The sequence below is a fragment of the Psittacula echo genome (assembly GCF_963264785.1).
Source record: "Psittacula echo genome assembly, chromosome: 7".
Taxonomy (NCBI): domain Eukaryota; kingdom Metazoa; phylum Chordata; class Aves; order Psittaciformes; family Psittacidae; genus Psittacula; species Psittacula echo.
Window position 1 is genome coordinate 43,818,574 of NC_137740.1, and position 16,549 is coordinate 43,835,122.

Here is a 16,549-nt window from a genome sequence, read left to right on the forward strand (position 1 = left end):
TGCACTTATCAACTTTAACCGCTGTAATAAGGCCTATGCTTGGAGAAAAGATAACAGAACGAGCAAGTCCGATAAACTGCATGTAGGTCTTTGATTAAAATACCCCGTTTCCAGAGCCACCTGGTTTAGTTGCATCTAATTCTTTGTTTGATGGCTGATACAGTGAAAAGAGCAACTTCTAAATGCAATAAAATGCAGACACTTCAAGGTAAGAGACAGAGAGAACAAGAAAGGCGTAGGACTAAGGCCACACCCAAAAGTCACTACCATGTGCCAAGAGGAATAAAGTGTAGAGCAACCTATGCAATCACAGGCTAGCAGTGGTACTGAAAAAGGACACTGAAGAAGAGTAATTCTCAACATGCAATATACTCTGACTCAGTTCTTCATTTTTCCTGCATTATTTTAAAAGCCAAAACAAGCAAGGCTGGTAAACCAACATATCTTAGTAAAAATACACTGGACTCCAAAAAAAAAAAATTATATAAAAATAGGATTCACAGTATCACAGTATGCTAGAGATTGGAAGGGACCTCAAAAGATCAATAATTCCCTATTATATGCAGAGAACTGGGGAGAAGTGAGAACTGGAAAGGTACCGAAGGGTGGCATAAAACAGCACATGCTGACCTCTATTTCTCGGAGTTTGGCACGCTTTTCTTCACTCATTTCTGAATATTTAACTGATGACTTGGATTCAGGCATTTCTTCTTTAATAGGATTGGAATACATGTGTTGCTCTTCTGACTTCGAACTCTGAGTGTCATCTTCATCTTCACTTTCTTCTTCTTGACTTTACAGAAAACATAGAATTAACTGATATAGATACATATAAGAACGATCTGTTACAAAATTTACCATCTCTCCTAGTTATTATCTAGGATTAGTTACTAGGTTTGAAGTCTGTTAAGTAAGATTATGTTGTGTAAAAGTCTGCAGCTACAAAAGTTTCTGTGCGACAGATATCTTGCTATTCTCATCTAAATTGTTATGGTTTTGGCAGACTATTCATAGAATTAACCCCAGATAATTTAAACTTTTTATAAAAACAGATTGCAGAACAATTCTTGAAACTTAGTCACCAAATCTACATCTACCTCAGCTACAAAACAAGTCTACTACCTCAACAAAAATCTGTTTCAGCACTGTAACTGCGCTTTTCAGATATGTTGTTTTATAAAGGAACAATATTTACTACACTTGCACGTTCTGGATACAAACCTGACATGGCAGATACTCAAAATTATATTCCCAGACTGGCCACTAGAGTGCTGCAGGACTGCATGCAATGCAGTAATATATTTAAACACCAACTAATAGATGCTCTCAATTGCCTAAAGTAAAAGACTGCTCAAAAACAACAGATGGCATGAAGTCTATTAGCACCCAAAGAAACATCTACGCTGGAACATGATTCACTGTTTTTGTCTCAAAAGCAAAAGGCAGAGCTTTATAGACATATTCATACACACCTGACATCAAGATTTCCAAAATGCAAAATACTACTGCCATTGTTCTTACTATTTGACATTACCAAATAAGCATCAATTTAAAGATTATGGTTGACAACTCTACCAAAATGTATAATTTTTTATGATAGAGAAACATTATGTGGGCTGCAAGCAAGCTGCACTAAAATCCTGACTTTTCTCCATTTCCTTACTTTCAAATTTTATTTTTGTTCTGCTCTTACAATACATACATAGCATACACATGCATATATATGCATATGAGACATAGAATACATATATCTCATTGGAAGTTCCTAAGACTTATGTTTTCAAGAGAATGAAACAGTATTTACTTTTGAATTTCCTCCTCCTCGGATTCTTCATGTTGGTCAAAAAGCTCCCATTTAGAAGTAGTAACAGCTAGAAGAGACCGTAAGATCATTTTAACAACAGAAAAAGCTATCACAAACTCAAAATTTGTATTTGCAGATATAATAAAAGTTATAACACAAAATTTACCAGCACCTAGCACTTAATTCAGACTTTGTATTTCATAGAAATACTCAAAACTCCACACTATCAGAATATTTACTATTTGCAGAGCTACTCACTTATATTTTGTGTCATGTTTCAGAAAATCCTTCAAAAGCAGCCATTTGTCAGTTTCTAAAATCTCACCTCCCAAACAAATAAGTAGAAAGACAACCAACCCCACACCCAGATTATTTTTTTTCCCAATATTTAATGAATTGGAAATTATTTCTAAAGGTTGGTAGGTAATTGAAGTAGAACAACAAAGCCAGAATACACTGTTTTCTTCACACACAGTACACACACACAGAGTAAGCTAGAGATTGGAAGGGACCTCAAAAGATCATCTAGTCCAATCCCCCTGCCAGAGCAGGAACACCTAGATGAGGTTACACAGGAAGGCGTCCAGGCGGGATTTGAATGTCTCCAGAGAAGGAGACTCCACAACCTCCCTGGGCAGCCTGTTCCAGTGTTCCGTCACCCTCACTGAGAAGTTTCTTCTCAAGTTTAAGTGGAACCTCTTGTGTTCCAGTTTGAGCCCACTACCCCTTGTCCTATCATTGTTTGCCACTGAGAAGAGCCTGGCTCCATCCTCGTGACACTCACCCTTTATATATTTATATACACTAATAAGGTCACCCCTCAGTCTCCTCTTTTCCAAACTATAGAGACCCAGCTCCCTCAGCCTTTCCTCATAAGGGAGATGCTCCACTCCCTTAATCATCTTAGTTGCCCTGCGCTGGACTCTCTCCAGCAGGTCCCTGTCCTTCTTGAACTGAGGGGCCCAGAACTGGACACAATATTCCAGATGCGGTCTCACCAGGGCAGAGTAGAGGGGAAGGAGGACCTCTCTCGACCTACTGACCACCCCCCTTCTAATACACCCCAGGATGCCATTGGCCTTCTTGGCCACAAGGGCACAGTGTTGGCTCATGGTCATCCTGCCATCCACTAGGACCCCCAGGTCCCTCTCCCCTACACTACTCTCTAACAGGTCGTTCCCCAACCTGTACTGGAACCTGGGGTTGTTCCTGCCCAGATGCAGGACTCTACACTTTCCCTTGTTGTATTTCATCAAGTTATTCCCTGCCCAACTCTCCAGCCTGTCCAGGTCTCGCTGGATGGCGGCACAGCCTTCTGGCATGTCAGCCACTCCTCCCAGCTTAGTGTCATCAGCAAACTTGCTGATAGTACACTCAATTCCCTCATCTAAATTGTTGATGAATATATTAAATAATACTGGTCCCAGTACTGACCCTTGAGGCACTCCACTAGATACAGGCCTCCAACTAGACTCCGCCCCATAGACCGCACCAAAGTTATAACAAAAAAAAAACAAGTTACAATTGAAAATCCTACTGTATTACTACAGAAATCATATTAACAGTTTGAAACAGATCAGTTGAAAATAATCATGAAACAAAGAAGTGACATTAAGCTTTCAGTTTACTTCAGGAGGCGATTACTTTAATACACACTTTGAAAACTAACCTTGAGCTTCCAGTTCCGATTCATCCACTGCTTCCCACTTCGAAGGGGCAACTTTAAATATAGGCTCATTCTTTTTTGAGTCTTCAGCTGCATCCACTGTTGCAGAAAGAGACATAGAAAAAGAATTTCCAATATTCTTCAAAAGTACAAACACAAATCCTAATATAACTACCAGATGTAAATACTAAAACATATTAAACTGCTTTATTATTTGCAAAGAAAAGAAATTAGTATTTGGAACCAGATACCCCATAACATCAGAGTACACCTACTGTGTCTCTGAAGCAATCACAGACTAAAAGCAGTTTTTAAACTAATTCTTCCTAGAACAAACTGAAATTAATCAAAGTCAACCTATTACAAAGCTACATGTCATGTTAATTCTTGGCTGAACTTGTAAAAACTACTTGGGGAAAACAGATCATTAAAAATTGAAGATTCAAATTGAAAGCAGTATTGAAACATTTCATACAAGGAACTCCATCAAGATCGTCATCCAGCGACTTAATTGGGACTCCATCCAGATCATCAATAGGAGCAGCATCAATAGGAATTCCATCCACATCCTCTAGTGGAGCACCATCAAGCTCTTCCTCAATGGGAGCACCATCAAGATCATCTGGTACTTCCTGAAAGCAAAGAAAAATTAATTATTTCAATAACAAATCTACACTGCTTTAATTTACTTCTGCAATCATTGATTCATTTATTCTTAAATGAACACTTTTGAAAATACCTCAACACAAAACCCCTCAACTTTAACAACTTCTGTTAACCAGTACAGTTGCTTATTGTAGAAGGTACACATGACAATATCCTCCTGTAAAAAATTTTAAGCAAGAACTTGGAATTTTTCCACAATGTACTGGAAGCTTTGCAATACCTATATTTAAAAGAAAAGACACTAAGCTGAGGTTTAGCTTGAAATGAGCCAATTATAGTCAGATAAATTGTACTTAGTCCACACGAAAAATTCCCTGAGAACTAGCAATCTGAACAACTAACAGAAATCGACTATTTAGCAGGAACACAAATTTAAGGAACACATGTAAATGCTATGTACACCTACATATTCTAACATGTTAGGTACAGTGTCTTTCACAGGGGCATGTTCACTCTGCTCTACTGTAAGAGAAATAAGCCAACCTTCAAATTATACTGTAGGTCTGCCTCCAACTGTTCCGAAAGGCATGTTTCCAGAGTTACAAAATTAACTTAACCTAAACATACATAAATTTATGTCTTTATTTTCTTGAATAATACATATACATAACTGAAAGATTAGTACACACTGACTTAGTGCTAATGGCATCCCAAACTTTTAAGCATAGAACTTAAAAATACTGAATAGTAATTTACACATATCACTGTACAGTAACTAAAACTCATTACATATCTTATTTAAAATAGCCTCTATTAAAAAATATATATATAAATCTTGTAGCATAACACAAAAGTTAGGAACTTACTGCTCTAATACAGTAGAGCAAAGATCAAAGTAGAATATCACCAGTGTAAATGACCTACAGCAACCTTCCTCTCAAACTAAGAAAGCTCAAATGGTTTCATCACATCTAAGTGTGACACTCACACAAAAAGAATGTGGATGATTCAGCTAGCCAGATGCCTGGCACTTGTCTTTGCTCTGAAATGGTTTCACAATATACCACCACCACAGCACCTAATCTACAAGCAACAAACGTATAAACAGATCAAACAGTATTTGCACCTGAAAAATCTCTTAGACTTGTATTTAAGAGTAAGGATTTATAGGAAAAAAAGGTTTGTTCACCTTAATAGAGACATCAAAATAGTCCTTGTCAGCTCTATTTCATACTTACACATTTTCCTCAGCATCTGCTAGCATCATTGCCAAGGTCACTTACCTCTGTTTCTTTATCTTCCATGATATTTACAAGCCCCAAGAAAATATTCTGTAGTTTGATCAGAAACGGTTCTGGATAGATTGCCCAGTCTTCCCATGCTCGGAAGCATGTCATTACCCGTTGCTAGAAACAACAGGGAAAAAACATGCTCATAAATTTGTATTAGGAAATTTTAAGTGATTGGAAAGACACCACAGAGAACTAACACTGCAGACAACTACTCCTAGGTAGTTCCATACTAGAGTATATTACAATGATACCATGCTGATAGGAATGAAATTATGTTCCTACTTTCATGGCTTTTGTTTTTGTCAAGCTTCAACTCAAGCTTGATTCATTAGATGTAGCTACAGGTATTAAAAATAATAGTAAAAAATATTCTACTGCCTGTCTTTACTACATAATTTAATAAATAGTTCTAAAATAGCATGTAACTAAAATTGATTCTCAATCTGGAGCAATTGGGAGGAAAGAAGGTAGGACAGCCAGGATAAAGGCCTTAAACAGAAAAACTACACTGTCAGCTTTGTATTTAAAGATTCTGACTTAAATGGGAAAAAAAAAAAAAAAAAAAAACCAAACAAAAAGACACCCATAAAAAAACCCACCACCACCACCACAAAAAAAAAAAAAAAGAAAAAAACCAAAACAAACACCAAAACAAACTACAGAGGTCTCTCTAAAGCAGAAGGGAAAGCTAGGCCAAGCATAAGAACAGCGAGGAGCAGAGCACTTCATTTCAAAAATCACCCTCAACTACCCATGATCAGACTATTTATTAAACCTCCAAAAAGCCTAGCACAAAAACAAACTTTAAAAATAACTTTATGCTGTCAAATCCACCAGTTCCTTCCCACAGGTAGCACCCAAGTTTATTTCTGAAACCAAAATATAGGTGGTCCAAAAATAACCAGAAGGCTAGAAGGCCTTGTTTGCAACTCAAGTACTAGACAGATATCCTCTCAACTCCACAAATATACATCTACAGGTACACTTCAGCTGTTAGATGCTAATTTTCTTCCTTAATTTCAAGGATATCTTTAAAAGAGAGAAAATTTGATTTATTTTTTTTTTTAAGCTTACTTAGGAAGCCTGATGTCTAAATCATCTACCATAGTATGCTATCTCTTGTGCAGGAACACCTATTTATTTGACTTCTATGTCATGTAAGTAACAATGAAATACATACCTTGAAATTTTCAGACTGTAAATGGCCTTGTATTGTACGGTAAGTAGCATTGAGATCAGAGAATATCTGACATAATTTTGTTTCAAAACTAGAATTAAACATATACATTTCTTTAGTTAAACTTCATAATATATGGTTTTTGGACATACATAATTAATGAAAATGCCTGGGACAGGACTCAAAAGCACAAAGTTTTGATCCCTGTATTAGCCATGTACTGAACTATAAAGCAAATGATTACTGTATATTAAATCATCTTTGACAACAACAGAATTGTGAAGGGAGATCTTCACATCTGCTGCAGTCACTTTATACCACCTGGAAAGACTGAAGGAGGATAAAAGGAATTTTACAACCCTACATACAATGAAAGAATTATCTCAGAATTCATTTTTAAAAAATTCTTTGTTAGATTTCTATTCTAATTTACTCAATGAGGTCTTCAATGAAAGCACAGTGAGTAGCATCTGCCTAGCTTCCCTTGAGCTTCTCTCAATGTGCAGAAAAAAACCCTGGCACAGCAAGACACACTGCCACAAGAAGCGTAATTTTCAATCACTTGTTTCATAACATGCTAAACATTTCCCATCATGTTACCATAACGTTAGAGAAACTGCAGGAAGTAGAGGCAAATAAATATCTAAATATTACAACGGCACTCTCCATTGGACATTGTTCTTAAATTCTTCTCAGTGCCTTAGAAACAAAATAGATAATTCCCTCACAAGTTCTTCAAAGTTCATAGAGATTTAAAAAAAAAAAAACCACCTTTCAATTAAAATAAAATAAAATAAAAAAGAAAGAAAGAAAACTATTTCTAAAATTGACTTCTTCACATGGATTATTTCCTATACCTTGGCTTTTACCTACAGGCTCTCTTTCTGTAAAGTGGCACATGAGTTATTCTCACCTCTGTGAAGTTCCATGTAAGTTGTCCCTTGACAGGGCCCTTGAAAGGGCATGTAACACTTCTTTTTGCATTATAAAAAATTGTATGCATTAAGATACAACATCTTCTACATTTTCATATAAATATCAGTGTTGTAACAGTAACCTCACAGAAAAGTGTTAATTTCTCTACAGTCACATTTACCCACTGATATACAAAACTGAATACAAGGATTTTTTGGGTTTCTTTAATCAATCACCTAAAATATTATACTCACAATTTTCTATAGTAGGAAGCATTGGCAACTTTAGCTGAAGAGTTGTATAACACATCCGACACTAGATACAATCTTGCAATCTACAATAAAGAATGTTCAAGTCAAGAGAACTCTACAGTTTAAATGATCTTGAAAATATATGCACTTTTCCAGAAAAAAATACAAGATAATTTAAACTATCTAGAAGTAGCAAATTAAAATTAAGTGTAACACAGCCATATTGTTAATAAACATGCTAAGAGGCAAGTAGCTTATGCTACATGGTACTAACCACTGTAACCTATTGGCACAGGAGTACAAAGGACAGATCATGGCATTCCAGTTTTTATTTCCTTATTTGAACAAACTATTTTCAACTTCACAGAAAAGCAGAACTTAAATTACAAGCAAATTCAGAAAGAATGCAACCATCAAACCATAGAATAGTTAGTGTTGGAAAAGACCTTTAGGTCATCTAGGTCGAATCCCCCTGCCATGGGATTGGAACTAATCACCTCACACTAAACCATGTCACCCAAGGCTCTGTCCAACCTGGCCTTGAACACCACCAAGGATGGAGCATTCACAACCTCCCTGGGCAACCCATTCCAGTGCCTCACCACGTTCACAGTAAAAAACTTCTTCCTTAGATCCAACCTGAACTTCCCCTGTTTTAGTTTTAACCCATTACCCCTTGTCCTATCACTACAGTCCCTAAAGAAGAGTCCCTCCCCAGCATCCCTATAGGCCCCCTTCAGCTACTGGAAGGCTGCTAGGAGGTCTCCACGCAGCCTTCTCTTCTCCAGGCTGAACAGCCCCAATTTTCTCAGCCTGTCTTCATACAGGAGGTGCTCCAGTCCCCTCATCATCCTCGTGGCCCTCCTCTGGACTTGTTCCAACAGTTCCATGTCCTTTTTATGTTGAGGACACCAGAACTGTACACAACACTCCAAGTGAGGTCTCACGAGAGCAGAGTAGAGGGGCAGGATCACCTCCTTCGACCTGCTGGTCAAGCTCCTTTTGATGCAGCCCAGGATACGGTTGGCTTTCTGGGCTGTGAGCGCACACTGAAGCCGGCTCATGTTCATTTTTTCATCGACCAACACCCCCAAGTCCTTCTCCGCGGGGCTGCTCTGAATCTCTTCTCTGCCCAACCTGTAGCTGTGCCTGGGATTGCTCCCACCCAGGTGCAGGACCTTGCACTTGGCATGGTTAAACTTCATAAGGTTGGCATCAGCCCACCTCACAAGCATGTCGAGGTCCCTCTGGATGGCATCCCTTCCCTCCGGTGTATCAACCGAACCACACAGCTTGGTGTCATCGGCAAACTTCCTGAGGGCACACTCAATCCCACTGTCCATGTCACCGACAAAGATGTTGAACAAGACCGGTCCCAACACCGATCCCTGAGGGACACCACTCGTTACCGGTCTCCAGCCGGACATCGAGCCATTGACCACAATTCTTTGTGTGCGGCCATCCAGCCAGTTCTTTATCCACTGAGTGGTCCACCCATCAAATTGATGTCTCTCCAATTTAGAGACAAGGATGTTGTGTGGGACAGTGTCAAACGCTTTGCTCAAGTCCAGGTAGATCACATCAACTGCTCTGCCCCTGTCCATCAGTTTCGTAGCCCCATCATAGAAGGCCACCAAATTGGTCAGGCAGGATTTTCCCTTAGTGAAGCCATGCTGGCTGTCACCAACCACCTCCTTGTTTTTCATGTGCCTTAGCATGCCTGCTCCAAGATTTTGCCAGGCACAGAGGTGAGACTGACTGGTCTGTAATTCCCCGGGTCATCCATTTTCCCCTTCTTGAAAATGGGGGTTATATTTCCCTTTTTCCAGTCACAGGGAACTTGACCTGACTGCCATGATTTTCAAATATGATGGACATATATAATAAAATGCCACAGGAGAAAAAGTATACTCATATTCAAGCCCACATTTTAAAACAAAAATCTTAATGCTATATGAAATAATATGCATGTGCTGTTACATGAGCTCTTGCCTCAAAATATAAGAATATACAAAATCTCCACACCTTCTTCGGAAGAGGAGTCTTCAGAATAGACAATGATTCTGTTATGCAGTCTACAATTTCCTCAGCGGCTTCTGCATTATTTAGACAGAATACCATTGCATCCCCAATATCGTTCTTCCGAGGCGTTAATCCCCGCAGGATTTCCTCTAATTTGTCCCTTTGTCTGAAATATCAGAAATTTTAATACTTTCAACATAAAATTAACAATATTTTGGGGAATTTCCATTCAATTATGCTTTTGATTTTTCCATCTTTAGGACAAAAGCAATTTTAAATACTTTTATATTCTGTTATCTGAATATTTTTAGTGACTCATGAACATATGCATCCACATTACATAAAAAAAGTGCAAGAAATTCCCACTCAAGTCTTGACTACATACAGAAGTCAAGGATAAATAACAGAAATACCTAACACAGCACATCAGTATCTCTAATAATGTAATTATCTTTGGGGATTTAGTTTAAGCTTAAATCAAAACAGACAAATCTAAAGCATGCAAGTAATTTCTGCTGTAGAATAAAAATCATTAGATGCAGAAAGCTGGTAGGAAGCAATTATTTCAGGTTCTTCCTAACCTCCATACATAGGCAACACTCTCAAAAGAGTATCTTCCTGAGCCCCTCAAAAATAAGATGTAAGAAATAAATTATGTCCTAAAACCTCTAGAACTATGACCGGTATCATAACTATGAGACTAAAACAAAAAAAAAAAAAATCCACATGCTAAGATCACATTTGGAACAGTAACAGCAAAATTAGGAAACTCAGATATGAATTTCCACTACTATAGCCATCCCCACCACAATTCACAAAGAACTCAGATGATGTCTCTCTTCCTGCTTATTAACAACTGCTCCCAATTTTAATTTCTGGTGAACACCATCAATAAGTTTAAGCTTATAATAACTGTTCAGCTCACGAGAGCACAGCAATGTTGAGCTGCTATATACCCCACCAATAAATATGAAGAGAAAATGGGGGGAAAACCCATCTTCCCAAGAACCTTCAAGTAACAGGTTAATAAAAATTCATAGAATCATAGCATAGTTAGGGTTCGAAAGCACCTTAAGATCATCTAGTTCCAACCCCCGTCACTGTTCAATGATGACAAATCTAACCAAATCCAGAATGTACCTAGCAATAAGCATCACAAAAAAAGACTAACTGAAAAGCACTGAGGTTAAGACAGTTTCTAAGAAACACTATGGCAAGTATGGCAACATTGAAGGGATGACATAACTACAAAATCACAACAGGAAAAAGCCCAAGCACATTAGCACTGCCCTATAAATTGCCCAAACCAGCCATATAAATTGATGGAATTCCATACTCTTCCTTAAGTGCACCCTTCTTGTTTGGTTCTTCCACAAACGCTTCCGTTTCTTGCTCTTCCGACATCCCATGCAAGTATGGATTCAATGGTGGTGGCCTCCAAAATGATCCGTTCTTGAACATACGGAAATCTTCTGTCCTCCACTTTGTTGGAGCATCTCCCTAAAAGAAAACAAAAGTATTTTAATTTTGGTTTTCTTCATTTGATTATGCTTAAAATTATGAATGGTCACTAAAATTCTACTTGCCTGAAGAATAGAATAAAGCTTCCATCTGTAATATACATGGGCTGGAGTCTGATTTTCAAATAAGAACCTAGACCAAAGAGCAAAGAAAAGATACAAAACATATCACACATTATTTAAGTGAGACAAATCCCAAGGAAGTAATAAAATAAAATTAAATTAAAAAAAAAAAAAAAAAAAAGGAAAAACCAACCAAACTCTGTTCAGAATCCCATCCCAGCTGCTGAGTGAACTCAAGATAGCTAAAATCATGTACACCTACTGCACAGCTGTGCAGAACAAGTACAACTGCTCATGCATATACACATGCAAACTGCAAAGCAGAGTGTAGAACTCAAAAAAGGCAAAGCATTTGTCAGAACAAACAGGGTTAAAAAGAATGCCTATGGAAATGGACAGTAAAGCACAAGAATCATCCCTGGGAAAAGTCACTATGAGAGCAACTGCAACTTCAGCACAAGTGGTGCAGGAACTTTTAGTTGCACAGGTTCCTCAGAATGAACTTAAGCTTTCCACCACTAAATCGCCTGAATTGTCAGAGCACAGACAAGACTTGGAGGGTGGAAGGGGGCACGAGTAGCCCATTTTTAATGGCCAGGATATTTTCTCAATTTGTATACAAAAACCATAATGAAGCACACTTTAACCTTACTGCAAGTAAACTATTTTTAAAAAGTCATTTAGTTTTTCCCTGGAAAAGCTATTCAGTAACTGCATTTCACAAGAAATTTGGAAATTAATCCTTTTTTATTCCATTACCAACAATAGCTGGAAATTCTGACAATTTCATTACGTCGCCTAGTATGTCATCATATTTGCACTAACATCAAAAGAAGAACAACTCCCAGCTCTTGCTAAAGTTAGAAATTAGGCTCCAGGAAGACTGGTCTTTACACTGAGTTACAATGCCTGTTTTGGGGAAGACTTTTGTCTATTTTTTTAAGAAAGGAATGCTACTACTTTCACTGATGACTTCAAATCCCTTACAAAAGTGGGAGTTAAGTGTAATTTTATTTATTATATAGACACTTTATGTATGTACCGATGTATTTTATAGTGTATAGTGTTTTATTTCTCCATACATATCAGTAACAACTGGAATAAAGTGCATTCTTCAAAAACGTAACATTAGCATTTGTACAATTTGAAAAATTTCAATCTGCACATAACGACAGACATAGTAAAACCAACTATTATTAGCATTTCAGAAATGCAAAATATTAGCAACAATGAAAACAGTGCTATGTCAAACCGAAGCAATGTAATAAGTACCTGAACATGGGATTGTTGATTTCTCTGTTCATGATCATGGCTTCAAACATAGGCCCTTCCCGTACCACAAACTCTATCATTCGATGTATCAAAGCGAGCAAATTCCTACAACAACAACACAGTTAAAGAAAAATTGATTCAGACCTAACACTATATAGAACTACACTCCACCTAAGATACTACAACTGTGCAGGAGATTATTTTGCTGTATTGTTAAGAGAACTGTACAGAAGATTGGTAACATGTAACATATAGCCTTCCATCGTAGACACGGGCATTCTAAAATATAAACATGCCTACAACTGCTTGAGTAAGAATTTAAGAGGAAACCTCTTTCCTGAATTTCCACAGCTTAGCCTACAACCATCTGCTTAATAGTCCTTATGCATAAAAATGGGCAACTGAACACCAAAGTACAATTAACTATCCAAAACCCAAGCCCTCATCTAAACTGCCTAGAACTAAGACCAAAGTGTTAGCCAAAGTTCTACAGAGGAACAAGTGGCTGAATATTATGCTGAAAGACACATAGTTTTGAATATTCAAGAGAAACTGGATTTAGCTTTCAAATGTTCAAGTATGAAAAGCAAAATAACCTCCTTGATGCCAAACAGGGCAATGATCTTACTAAATTTAGATAATCTCTTTTTGGTTAAGACTCAACTATTGACATAGAACAAAACTGTCCATTTTTCATGTCATACCATCCAATGTCTCCTCTCTGACACACTCAAGTGAACCAAGTCACCATTAAAAAAAAAAATTTAATAAAAATCTGAATTCATTTCATTCAGCACTACATCCTGAAACAAGCAAGAAGCGGATGTGAAGTGCACATTTTTCAAGCCACATCTGCAATACAGAGTCACTTATAAATGCTAACAGGAGACAGTCATAAATTTCGTGAAGAACAGTGATCAGCAGTTTCCAACCTTTTGAGTCTTTTTGGAAACAGGATCCTGGATTTTCATATATAGATTCCCTACTTATATCAAAAGCTCCACAGCATGTGTCCCTTGAATGTGATGCAAACAAAAACAGACAGATCTTTACATTTTTAAACTTATTTTCTTAGATTTAACAAATGGATATTGTTTCTTCACGTTATCTCATTAGGCTTTCTTTTAGAGCTTTTTTAATTATTAAATTCCAAAAACTGTTACATTAAAAGCTGCAGAATTTTCTATTACTTCTTAGTAACGAGGTGATTATTTTCTACCATGAGTATTCAAAGTTACAGATATAATGCACTAGATCAAAGAAAAAAAAAATCAACTTAAAATCATAGTAATAAAAACCAGCCCCCGCCATCTGCCAACTTAGCAGATGTGCTGTTTTATACCAGCTAGCATAAATCTACATTTGCCTCAAATACTGCACAAAAAGACCAAACTGCTATCAGTTCAATTTTCCTGTATTTCTTTTTTATAATCCCAGAAACACTGTAAAGAGGACATAGTCTCAATAATTCTGTAGCCATTTTATTTAAAGCAGCATTCTGAAAGTCTGAATAGCAAGGCTGTACTTGTTACATGAACTGTATTTGAAAACATCAGTAAGAAAACAATTACCAACTAGATTTCAAGCCTCTGAGCTATCACACCATTCATTTATTTTAAGGCAAGTTCAATGTGATCACTTCTGGCTTCCTGCAGAACCATGCCATTGATTGTCATCTAATTTTTCTTTCATGGAGTACCATAAAGTTGCATAAGAGTCGCTTGTGCTTGAACAAGAACATCTGCTTTGGAAAGACCTCAGATGTATGAAAAAAGATTCAGGACATCCCATATCTGAAAGAGGTTGTTACATGCATTTTGGTATATAAGACATGACTACTTGAAAGTGAATTTTCTCAAAAAGAAATTTGATAGTGTATACTCAAGTTTTCTGTTTAGTAAATACAAAGAAGTAAGAGATGTTAAAACCAGTATTAATGTAATTATAATTAAATACACTGTCCCACTGAAGCCAGTTGAAATTTCTGCATGATGCAATATACTGCGTAATAATCTTAGCAGCTGTCATTATCATCTTTGAAAGTCATCAGGAAAAAAATTTTTCAAATACAATTCAATTAACATGAGCTTTTCTTATGCGAGCTTTCAAAATGCTACAGTAAATAAGATGGAAAGATTTTCCTCTGAAAGCTATCTACTCTGTAAGCACTGTAAACTTTTACAAGTACTTGTTCTACTATTCCATATTTTTCTCCAATCAAGACTCCTCCTGGTTGTCTTAATTACTCATGTCTTTACCCACAAAAAATTGCACTGACTTAAAATTTAATCAAGAAACACTAGTGTGTTTGAGCATCAATTGACATGTATGTTAACATAACTACCTTCACAAACCTCTTTCTCCCCCCACACACACACAAAAAAAAAGAAAAAAGGGACTTTGTGACAATTAAAACAGTGTAGTAAAAAAAGATGATAGTTTTAACTACATTATTTTAAAATGTCATTTAGCTTAAAGTTGGCCAACAAAAAAAAGTTTTTCAGTTATAATAAAACCACATTTATTGGAGCCGATCGTACCAATGTCTGGTCAAAAACTGTATACTTTCCCAATCCATCCCATGATGTTTTCCTGGTCCCCCGCTGCCGCAGACAGTTCAGCTGGTGTTGCTCACCAAGGCCAATGTCAAAGAGAATTTGGTAATCTTTTGTGCTTATTTACTTTTAAACAGTGTTGTGTTCCTATGTTTGGGAAAAGGTTTTAGCTTAACTGAGCAAGAGTATACCTATGCTAGTGAGAAGGTAGGAGCAGTGATGGGGACTAAACTAAAAATACCCTTGAAATATAGAACTTTTTCAGCATCCAAGATTATTAACTGCTGCACATAAAAAAAAAAGGGCAGAAATTAAAAAATAAAACAAAAGATTAAAAAATACTTAAAAAAATAAAAAGAGAGAAAAAAGAAAGAGGGAAAAAATCCCATACCACCACACTGGAGACAGCTGCCTCTTAGCTACAAGGTACTCAGAGACTGATGTCAGGACTTAGCATCTCTAAGACAAGCTATTTCACCCTAGTGTTCACTCACAAAATTACCCTGCAACTATTTCTAGTGCTCAAATTAAATGCAAGCAGGTACTTACTTAAACCTCTCTTCACAAGAAAAAAAAAATTAGTTAACATAATAAGATGGTAAAACACATTTCTCACAAGTGTCATGAAGCAACCATTGCTCAGTCAAGCCATTACCTTTTCCTCAACATCACCATTTTTCTTTAAAATTCCGAAGGGGAAATTTTCTATATTTAGATCAGTAATAATAAAGAAAAACATGTACCTTTCTGTTGGGATAACCACTTTGACTATGGCTTGCGACAGAGTCTGTATATGAAGTCACATCAGATAATAAACATAGAATATGTGAGTATTGTTAACAAGTAACAAGCAAAAATATACATATGCAATGAAAATACTACACATCTATCACAAGTTTTGCAGGCAATCACTGCTGTGAAGTTATAACTAAGCAATTACACAAAATGCAAATGGTTGTCAGTGAACCATAAAGGTTCACTAATTGCAAAGTATCAGAACATTCCTGTCAGAATGTACATTGATGCACTGAATAGGTACTATGCTGATATAATTAAGAAAGGAGTTCTTAAGTTTATGAAAAGATTCTAAAGTATTTGACTTGAATCACGTTGATATTACTTTATTCCCAAGTCTTACAAAAAACAGCCCTAACATTTAAGTGTCATTCAAAGAATCCACAAATTCTTACAAATGTAAATCAAGTTGGTTTGTGATTACAAGATACTTACCCTTTTATCACCTAACAGTCCAGAAAAAAAAATGTTTGAAAACTGACTCCGTAAGTAGCATAAAATACTTACTCAATGTCCAGATTAATTACCTTCTACATAAAATATATCAACTCCACTAAAATAGTGTAAAAATAATGCTACCCAAATTAAAATGTAGTATTTTCTCTAAATAA

General features: G+C 36.7%; 1 protein-coding gene across 9 annotated transcripts in view; it reads right to left on the minus strand.

The window, feature by feature from the left end:
- The window catches only part of U2SURP (U2 snRNP associated SURP domain containing), a 46,648-nt gene that overhangs the window by 12,102 nt on the left and 17,997 nt on the right, over positions 1-16,549 (minus strand). For 5 of the 9 annotated variants that reach the window (XM_080623104.1, XM_080623101.1, XM_080623100.1 and 2 more), the window contains 12 exons: positions 15,887-15,930; positions 12,589-12,693; positions 11,320-11,386; positions 11,070-11,233; positions 9,737-9,899; positions 7,715-7,794; positions 6,549-6,636; positions 5,360-5,482; positions 3,946-4,102; positions 3,474-3,569; positions 1,805-1,871; positions 631-793 (listed from right to left, as the gene is read on the minus strand). In XM_080623104.1, the coding sequence (XP_080479230.1) occupies positions 631-793; positions 1,805-1,871; positions 3,474-3,569; positions 3,946-4,102; positions 5,360-5,482; positions 6,549-6,636; positions 7,715-7,794; positions 9,737-9,899; positions 11,070-11,233; positions 11,320-11,386; positions 12,589-12,693; positions 15,887-15,930 (1,317 nt within the window). The other 4 variants (XM_080623107.1, XM_080623106.1, XM_080623108.1 and 1 more) reach the window with 4 other exon arrangements.